This window comes from Pristis pectinata, chromosome 9 (genome assembly GCF_009764475.1).
Source record: "Pristis pectinata isolate sPriPec2 chromosome 9, sPriPec2.1.pri, whole genome shotgun sequence".
Lineage (NCBI taxonomy): Eukaryota > Metazoa > Chordata > Chondrichthyes > Rhinopristiformes > Pristidae > Pristis > Pristis pectinata.
The window spans coordinates 28007013-28017879 of NC_067413.1; the positions used below are offsets into that span (position 1 = coordinate 28007013).

The following is a 10867-nucleotide window of genomic DNA, read 5'->3' on the forward strand; positions in this document are numbered from 1 at the left end:
AAGACATATCCACTTAACATGTATTCTCAGAACCATAACACAATTCAACCTATGCCTTTGACATTGAAAAACATTTCAGGGCACTTCATAAAGGAAACTCATGAAAGATGAAGCAAGAAAGTGCTATCAGATTGTTGATCAAAACATTGACAGTAAGCAACAAAACACAATGGGTACACCATTAGTTCTCTACTTAATGTTGCAGCTGTATAAAACTTTGGCTAAGCCACATGTGTGTATTGTGTGCAGTTCTGGTCGCCGCATTACAGGAAAGATGTAGAGGCTTTGGAGAGAGTGCAGAAGAAGGTCACCAGGATATTGCCTGGGCGGGGATGTATTAGCAATAAGGAGATGTTGGACAAACTTGGATTGTTTTCTCTGCAGCATCAGAGGCTTGAGCGATGACCTGATTGAAGTATATAAAATAATGAGAGGCATAGATAGGGTAGATAGAATCATTTTCCCAGAGTGGAAGTATCAAATACTAAAGGTCATAGATTTAAGGTGAGAGGAGGAAAGTTTAAAGGAGATGTGTGAGTCAAGTTTTGCTTTTACACAAAGAGCGGTAGGTGACTGGAACATGCTGCCAGGGAAGTAGTGGAAGCAGATATGACAGCAATATTTAGGAGGCATTTAGACAGACACACAAACAGACAGGGAACAGAAGGATATGGACCATGTGTCAGAAGACGGGATTAGTTTCATTTAGCATCATGGCCAGTGCAGGCATGGTGATCCAAATGTCCTGTTCTTGTTTTGTACTTTTTCTCTGTTTCTACATTATATTTCCCCGTGTGATGTTCTGTCTGAAGGAGTAGTGGTGCAATGGAATCTGTCAGCCTCAAATCTGAAAGGGAAAGAAGCAAAGAGTTCAACAATAAAAGTCATGTAGTGATCATTCAAACTTTCCCATCAAAATAAAAACATTTGTGTCTTTCATAATCACTATCTGCCTCCAAATGCTTTACAACCACTTTTTAAGTGCAGTCATTGTTGTAGGAAGGTTGATGAAGGGAATGCAGTAGATGTTTGACAAGGTCTCACATGCTAGGCTCATCCAGATTGAAATGCATGGGATCCACAATGACTCGGCTGTTTGGATTCAGAATTAGCCTGCCACCGAAGACAGAGGGTAGTGGTCGATGGGACTTATTCTGGCTGGAGGTCCGTGACTAATGGTGTTCCACAGGGATCCAGACTGGGACCTCTGCTGTTTGTGATATCTATAAATCACTTGGATGAAAACATGGATGGGTGGTTTAGTAAGTTCGCAGATGATACAAAGATTGGTGGCATTGCGGATAGTGTAGAAGATCACCAAAGGATACAGCAGGATATAAATCAGTCACAGATATGGTGGAGAAATGGCACGTGGAGTTTAATCCGACCAAATGTGAGCTGTTGCACTTTGGGAAATCTAATGTAAAGGGACAGTAAACAGTTAATGGCAGGATCCTAACAGCATTGGTGTACAGAGGGATCTTGGGGTCCAAGTCCATAGCTCCCTGAAAGTGGCTGCACAAGTTGATAGGGTAGGAAAGAAAGCATATGGCATGCTTGCCTTTATTAGTTGAGGCATTGAGAGTCAAGAAGTTATGTTGCAACTTTATAAAACTGGTTAGGCCACATCTGGAGTATTGCATTCAGTTCTGGTCACCCCTTTATAGGAAGGATATGGAGGCTTTGGAGAGGGTGCAGAAGAGGTTTACCGAGATGCTGTCTGGATTAGAGGGCATGTGCTATGAGGAGAGGTTGAGCAAACTTGGGTTGTTTTCTCTGGAGCGACAGAGGCTGAGGGGAGATCTGATAGAAATTTATATGATTATGACAGGCATAGCTAGAGTAGGCAGCTGGTATCTTTTTCCCCAAGGTCAAAATACTAGAGGGCATGTATTTAAGGTGAGAGGGGATAAGTTCAAAGAAGATGTGCAAGGCAGGTTTTTTTTACACAGAGAGTGGTGAGTGCCTGGAATGCGCTGCCAGGGATGGTGGTGGAGGCAAATACAATAGAGGTGTTTAAGATGCTCTTAGACAGGCACATGAATATGCAGAGAATGAAGAAATATGGACCTTGTGTAGGCCGAAGGGACTAGTTAGTTTACTTAGGTGTTTAATTAGTTCGGCACAACATTGTGGACCAAAGGGCCTGTTCCTGTGCTGTACTGTTCTATGTGGTCTAAACAGTCATTTGGAAGATTTGACAAAGTCCTACACAAGAGTCTGGTTAAAAAAATTGAGTCTCATAAAAGGGTCAGTGGCAGCACTGATAAGTCATTGGCGTAATGACAGAAAGCAGACAGTTGTAGGCATAGTAAATTTTCAGACTGGAGGATGCTGGTAAGTGGTGTTTACCCAGGGTCAGCACGAGGACACCTGTACTGATGACTTGGATATGGATGTGCATGATAACATTTCAAAATTTGCAGTAGACACCAAACTTGGGGGTGTGGTAACACTGAGAAGGATAATAATGGACTTCAAGTGGACACAGAAAGGCTTGCAGAATGGGAAACCAAGTGGTAGGTGAAATTTAATGCAGATATAAAGTGATAGTCAAGAGATACAGTACTAATGGATTGTGAGCATTTTATTTTCTGTTGAGCATGGCTATGATATGGACCTCACTGCCTGTAAAGGGTGACAGAGACAGAATCAATCATGGCTTTGAAAAGAGAATTGGGTGGGAATTTAAGGGAAAATAATCTGCAGGATGAGTGAAGAGTGGGGTTAAGGAACTGACTGGATTATTCTGCAAGGAGCCAACAAGACCTCATTCGATGCCATAACATCCTATTCATATCAGCTGCCCCAGCACTGAGAACTCAACTCATGTACATCCCATTTAATTTAAATGCAGTCCTGACAAAAGGTGATTAACCCAAGATGCTAATTAACTGTTTCTTTCTCCATTTTGTTTTGCCTGACTTACTGAGTATTTTCAGCATTTTCTTTCATTTCCCACTAATATATTTTAAAGTGACTTCTCACCATGCCTCTCCCTATCATACCTGTTTTTGTTTGAACACTCTGCAGAGTTATAGCTGTGAAGGACGGAACTCTCCTTTTGTACTGTTAATTTAATAGCACCAAATGCAATTGAATTTGCAAGTGGTAGGCTCCTGGCCAAAATGGTTATTGGCATGGTACATAATAACCAACTAATATTGTTCCCCAATACTTATTGAACTTGAATGAACTTCTAGGCTACTCTGCTTTAGTGAAGATGGTTGAGGAACAAATCTTGGACTGGATATCTCAGCTCTGTGAATACTTGAGAGATAGGGCATCAGTTTGAAGACCTCCAAAGAGACTGCATGTTTGGCAAGGCAGCACTTCCTTCCTACTGCACTGGAGTGTCAGTCTAGCTAACACAGAGTCATACAGCATGGAAACAGGCCCGTTGGCCCAACTGGTCCATGCCGATTAAGATTCCCATCCAAGCTAGTCCCATTTGCCCGCGTTTGGCCCATATCCCTCTAAGCCTTTCCTATCCATTACTTTTAAATGTTGTTAATGTCCCTGCCTCAGCCACTTCTTCTGACAGCTCATTCCATATACTGACCACTCCCTGGGTGAAAAGGTTACCCCTCAGGTTCCTTTTAAATCTCTACCCTTTCACCTTAAACATATGCCCTCTAGTTCTTAATTCCCCAAACCTGGGAAAAAATCTGTACGCATTCACCCTATCTATGCCCCTCATAATTTTATACACCTCTACAAGATCACCCCTCATTCTCCTGCACTCCAATGAAAAATATCTCAACCTCTCTCCATAGCTCAGTCCCTCGAGTCCCGGCAACATCATTGTAAATCTCCTCTGCACTCCTTCCAGCTTAATGGCAACTTTCCTATACCAGGGTGTACAAAACTGAACACAATATTCCAAATGTGGCCTCAGCAATATCTTGTACAAATGCAACATAACATCCCAACTTCTATACTCAATGACCTGACTGATGAAGGCCAGCGTGCCAAAAGCTTTCTTCACCACCCCATCTACCTGTAACACCACCTTCAGGAAACCATGTACTTGTACTCCTGGGTCCCTCTGTTCTACAACACTTCCCAGGGCCCCACCATTCACTATGAAAGTCCTACCCTCATTTGTCTTCCCAAAATGCAACACCTCGCACTTATACAAATTAAACTCAATTTGCCATTCCCCGGCCCACTTACCCAGCTGATCAAGATCTCTCTGTAAATTCTGATAACCATCTTCACTGTCAACGACACCATCTATTTTAATGTCATCTGCAAACTTACTAACCATGCCTTGTACATTCTCATCCAAATCATTGATATAGGTGACAAACAATGGGCCTAGCACCAGTCCCTGGGGAACACTATTAGTCATGGGCTTCCAGTCCGGTAAACAAACTTCCACTATCATCCTCAGCTTCCTATCAAGCCAATTCCGAGTCCAATTAGCTAACTCTCCCCACGGAACCTAATCGAAGGCCAAGTCACTGAATTTGAAACTTGAAACTTACAACATTCTGACTTTGAAACAACAGGCTGTGACTAAGCTGAGATTGATAACCTAATGTTCTTGCATCTGACATTAAGGCCTGATCTACATTAACTCTATGGACAGCTGCTGGACTGCTGAAGAAAAAAAGATGAAAAACAAACACAAATTTAACTTCCAGAAAATGCTGGAAATATTCAGCAGATTAGGCCACATATGTGTAGAGAGAAACACAGTTAATGTTGCGGGTTGAAGATCCTTCAGCATTTTCTGTTTTTATTTTAGATTTCCAGCATCTGCAGATTTTTGTTTGATTTTCATGAATTTAAATTTCACCTTCATGTCAAAAGTTTTCTCAAGGCATATTACACAGGTATGTGGAAAATAATGGCAAACTTTTTTTAAAAATTAAGACCCCAAATTCACTAACGGATAAGTTCTGAGAAGAAATGCCAAACACTGACCTTGGCAGCTGAAGACAGGTGGTAAAGGGAGACTTATTCCAATAGCGTGTAATTCCAGCCCTCGAATCCTCCAGACTTACGGATAAAATCTTCAACCTGAGACATTAGCTCTCTTTCTCTTCCACATATGAGGCCTGACCTACTGAGTATTGTGTCACGGCTTGGTACGGCAACTGCTCTACCCAGGACCGCAAGAAGCTGCAGAGAGTTGTGGACACAGCCCAGCGCATCACGGACACCAGCCTCCCCTCCTTGGACTCTGTCTTTACTTCTCGTTGTCTTGGTGTAGCAGCCGGCATAATCAAAGACCCCACCCACCCAGGACATTCTCTCTTCTCTCCTCTTCCATCGGGTAGAAGATACAGGAGCCTGAGGGCACGTACCACCAGACTTAAGGACAGCTTCTACCCCACTGTGATAAGACTATTGAATGGTTCCCTTATACAATGAGATGGACTATGACCTCACGATCTACCTTGTTGTGACCTTGCACCTTATTGCACTGCACTTTCTCTGTAGCTGTGACACTTTACTCTGTACTGTTACTGTTTTTATCTGTACTACTTCAATGCACTCTGTACTAACTCAATGTAACTGCACTGTGTGATGAATTGACCTGTACGATCTGTTTGTAAGACAAGCTTTTCACTGTACCTCGGTACAAGTGACAATAATAAACCAATAATAATTTCCAGCATTTTCTGATTTTATTTCTCCCTGGCCTCAGTGTCTCCCTGTCGGTATTATGCGGTCCGGATGCGGAAGGCCAAGTTCTCTGCCCTGAAGCATTCTAAACACGAGCGCACTGAGGAGGCATTGCCCCAAGTTTTCCCAGTTTACTATGTTACGAGGGTTCTTAATAGATTTATAAATGCCTCTGTATTCACATAGAATTCAGTAACTTGGCACAGTGATAAAGGCCGCGCCATTTATGTCGTTCATGAAAGAGCGTTCATTCCTGATGCAGTCGGTCAGTCCTGATGCAGGGTCTCGACCTTCCCTCTGCCTCCACAGACGCTGCCTGACTCGCTCAATTCCTCCAGCAATCTGTATTTTGCTTTCGTTTAGTGAAGTTCGAGATTTCCACCACCTACCACTAGTTAAGTAACATTACCAGAGGGATAAAAGCCGAAAATGCTGGAAATCGGCAGCAGCGCAGACAGTCCGTGGAGAGGGAATGTATCAATTGGTGTTTAATTAGAACTTATGGATGTCCAGTACTTTGTTTTATTTCGGATTTCCCGCTTCTGCGGTGTTTTGTTTTTGCCAGGGCGATCCACTTCCAGATATGCAGTGTTCTAGGTTTTCCTCCAATGCTTATATTTTTCAGGAAGAGCACGACTAACCGCTTCATCCCACTTTAATGAATCGCCCAAACATAACAGGAATGGCAACACTTGAGCGAAGGGGCGCAAACCAAGGGTACCACGTGATGACGGCCACGTTCCTCGCGGTGCGCGCGTCGTGTTTCCACAGCGACCGAGCCATGGCAACGGTCGCCATCGGGTGCTCACAATGTGAGTGGGGGAAATACACCGCGACCGGCTCCGGGAGCGGAGAGGTTGTAAACCGGCTTGCGCGCCGTCAATGGACGGATCGAATCCATCGAAGGGCCTACTTACGGCAAAGAACTCTGGCGCTGTTACCATGGGTACAGTTTCCAAGGTGTCACTGGCCCGGCCTGGGAGCTTTCTGAATGTGACGGGAGAGACGGAGGAAGGAGGGCAGAGAGACGAGATACCGGCGACAGTAAGTCTTCAGTGTTTCCCCCGCTCAACTTAGGAAGCAGCAATACTTTGGAAATGCTTCTTCAATCTTACCCTTTAGAATGTCTTTAGTTGGGCTCGGTGGTTCAGAGGGCAGGTAGAGGGGGGAATGGAAGGACATGTGGAAATAACTTGAACGCTATTTGGTTATATCCCTGTTGGAAAGTGGACGTGGACAAGCACCCATAGGAAAACTACAATCACCGGGGCAGTGGTACTGCATAAGTTATTGGAGCTCTGGCTGACAAGTCTCCAAGTCTTGATGGGACCTTAAAAAGACATGGCTACTGAAATAATTGATGTGTTGAATCTAATCTTTCAAAATTCCCTTAATTCAAGGGAGATTCCATTAGATTGCCCTACTAAATATATTTGCATTTGAGGCCTTCAACAATTTAACCTGTCAAGACGGTAAATGTTTCAGTCACTAAGATTAAAAAGAACCTTGGTTTATTTACAGTTATACCCTCAGTCACAAGCCTTTATGGCATTGCTGGTACTTCCATTGATCTTAGAGTTTTGAAGCTGGAGGAATGTCTAATATTTTGTTCTCTAATGTTCTTCATTACATTTTCAGTTTAACATGGGCAGCAAAAATATGGGTGTGAAGGTGTTTGTAAGAATCAGGACAACAGCTAATTTTGCAGCAGATATGATTGAGTGCTCCCCTGACAATGAAGTAAGTAAGAGTATTGTAGAAGACCATAGTGAAATAATGGTGAAATAATGGTGAAAATCCAGTTAAATTATTGGAGAATATAGCAATTATTATTATAAAATAACCCTCATTTCACCACATTTGGCCTTGTGTAAAGTGGTTTGTCAATTGAATTTAGGCTAATTTATAACCTCAGGAGATTTAACCACTGCGATACTAGCAATTGTAATAGCCTGTATTAAATCAATATTGCAGCTACTTCTCTGTTAAGGGGCCATTGCAGCATGATAACATTGAGGAAGAAAGGACTGCAGGAAGGCATAGATAGTTGGGTAGTTAGGTAGAAAGTGGCAAATGGTAATTAACATAGAATTATGTGAGCTAATACATCTGAGGGGAGGGGGAGTAAAACAAGGCAAGAGAACATTCAAAGCTTGGGGTTATATTTGAAAGGTGTGAAGGAAAAAGACATTGGAAAATTGTCATTGTGAGAAAAGATTGGCTATGTAGTTTATTTTCCTTGGACCAGAGAAGACTAGGGAATTAAGGTATACAAAATTATGTGTAAATAGAAAGGACCAATTTTCCTTAGGAGAGAGGTAAGAAACAAATAGAGCATTGATTTAAAATAACTGGTAAAAATATTAAAGGGGAGATGGGTAAATTTGCCTGTGTAGGTGGTAGAAGCAGGAATACTCATCATATATGAAAGCATTTGGATGTTTATTTAAAGAACTGTGACCTGCAGTACTGGAAAGAGGAATTAAGCTGGGTGGTTCTTTATTGACCTGCACAGACTCAGTGGATCAATTGGGCTCCTATGTCATAAATTTTCTATGAATCGAAGTGTATACTATGGGACATAACTAGCTAGTAAATGCATTAACTACATATACGTAGGTGCTGATTAATGGTTCTTCATGTCCTGCAATATGTTAGACAGCCTGACAGCCATTCTAAAACAAATTTATTACAAATTGATTTGTTAAGAAAACCCAACTGATTTCCTAATAATATGCTGCAGGCATATTTTAGCTCTTGTTTCATCTGTGATTCAAATTTAGTATTTTTCTTTTTGTGCTCAGATTGCTCATTGTTCTCACCTCTCTATTCAGTATAACCTCTTTTAGTTCTACAATCCTCTGTTACCTCTGTTATCCTTTAACTGTGAACTGTGATATATCCCTGTCATTCTGTGCCCCACCTTTGGCATGCCAGTTGTGGTGCTGTGAAATTGCATCCACCAGTCTTAATGCCTTTCTTTTTGATCTAGCTTTCATACTCGCCAGCCTTAATGTTTTCTTTGATTTGGTGTCAATTTTTCCCAATCATGCTTTGGTGAAGTGCTTTGAATATTTTATTACATTAAAGGGCTGATGTAAAAATATATTGATACATGAGTCCTGCATGTAATTTTAGTCCATAGTTCATGAATAACTCTCAACCATTCCCATATGGCAGATGCATAAGAAAATCAGTGGAACACAAAAAAATATAGGCCGAATGGCCCATTGAGTCTGATCTACCATTCAATGAAATCTTGGATCATTTGATTGTGCCCTCAGCTCCACTTTTCATTAATCCTTGACTCCCCTGTAGACCAAAAATATATCCCAGTCTTGAATATATTCAGTGATTTAGCTCCACATTTGTCTGGGGTTGAGCATTTCCCTCATGAGGGGAAACATCCTCTCATCCTCTCATCCTTGTCAAGCCCCTTGGATTATTGTGTTTCAATAAGATCACATCTCATTCTTCTAAATGCCAATGATTGTAGGCCAGTCTGCTCAAACTTTCCTCATCAGATAATCCCTTCATCTCAAGAATTAAGCCAGTAAAATAAAAACAGAAAATGCTGGTAATACTCAACAAGTTAGGCAGCATCAACGGAAGAAAATCAGTTCCAGCTTTTTTTTATCTATCCCTTCTGCCCTCATTCAATTCCTTTTATTTACTTCTCCTCCAGAAAAATCATCTGCAATCCTTCACCAGCTTTGATCTTTCATCAGGTAGAGGCAAAATTAGAATACAATTAGAACACTATTTCCAGCATATTCTGTTTTTTTTTATTTGGATTTTCTGCTTTTTTTTTGCTTTTCAATCTGAACTGCTTCCAGTGCAAGTATATCCCTCCTTAAATGTATGGTCTCACCAACACTCCATTCAGTTGTTGATAGACTTGCCTTTACTCCATCCTCTTGCAATAAAGGCCAACCTTACATTTGCCTTCCTAATTATTGTGTGCTAACTTCCTTGAGCATCATGTACAAAAGAAAAAGCAATCACCATCTTATGAGAACCGCTTGGTGCAGACAGTAAATGTAAGCTTTCCAATGATGTCTGTTTCACAAGGAGCAAAGGGGCACAGCCTGAGTTTAAAGTTTTATTAATTGGACAGGCCTCTGAAAACATCAGGCTGGATTAAGGAAAACATTTTCCTATAGTATTGTTGTGTCCTGATGACTGTAACATGCTGAGTTGAAAGATCAACTGCTGTTCATCAGAGCAATATTTGGCTTCGATGGAATAATAGAAGAGACTAAAGACAGAAAGGTCATGTAAATATACACCTGAGAAACTGTCTACCCAAACCAAGTTGTATAAATTTTGATGATACATTTGAGTTTAGGCCAGGTCAGGCTGTGCTAGCCTGGCTCATTACTTTAAACAAGTCAGGATGATTTGTTTGATATTACTATGTATATCTTCTGTTCTTGATCAAAAACAGTGCATGTGTAGAATAGCAAGTCTTTTTTTTCCCCCTACTTTTCTGCAAATGTCTCCCATCTGGGTATGGAAAAGAAGATTGAGTACTCAAGCTCAGTTCAGATCTAAATTGGTTGAAGTTACCTTGGAATTGATACAGATTTTACTTTTTACTCCAGTGGACCTTTTTCACACATAGCTGTCAATCTTAATTCTGCCACAGCATATGGGAGAGTTAGACCATCAAGTTTCATTAGAACCAGTGTGAACTAAACATGATATTAATCAAATGTGTTAATTTAAACTTTAGTTTGAAATGATTTTCCAAGTTTAGACAAATAACTGCTGTTTACTTTTAACATGCTTTGCAGACAATAAAAATTCACACCAGACGGGACCAGCGTAAGGAGGTAGCCAACAACCAACATTGCGATTGGTTATTCAAAGTAGATGAGATTCTCCATGATGTTCCACAGGATGTTGTGTATGATGCCGTTGCAAAGAAAGCAGTCTCCAGCACAATAAATGGCTTCAGTAGTACGTAGATTTAAATTTTCTAATTGGGAAGACATGAGGAATTTCACTCTAGCCATTTTCATGAGTATAAGGATCTTGTTGTTGACCTCAAAGGGAATAGAACCTGTTGTTACAACATTGAAAGAAAAACCTATTTCAGCAGTGTGAATGTGGAAGTAAAGTTGCAGTTGGCCGTGCAGTAGCTGTGTATGGAAACCTGATTTTCCAATCAGTGCAATAAGTGATATGAAGTATTAGAACTTCTAACATATTTGAAACTCATGTCTAA

General features: G+C 41.1%; 1 protein-coding gene across 1 annotated transcript; it reads left to right on the forward strand.

Annotated features, from left to right (window-relative positions):
- The first annotated feature begins 6457 nt into the window (after positions 1-6457).
- LOC127574349 (kinesin-like protein KIF9) lies at positions 6458-10649 on the forward strand. The gene is made up of 3 exons (XM_052023294.1): positions 6458-6681; positions 7276-7377; positions 10434-10649. Exons 1-3 carry the CDS (start codon positions 6520-6522, stop codon positions 10605-10607), a joined length of 438 nt encoding a protein of 145 aa, XP_051879254.1. The 5' UTR covers positions 6458-6519; the 3' UTR covers positions 10608-10649.
- Positions 10650-10867: the final 218 nt, after the last annotated feature.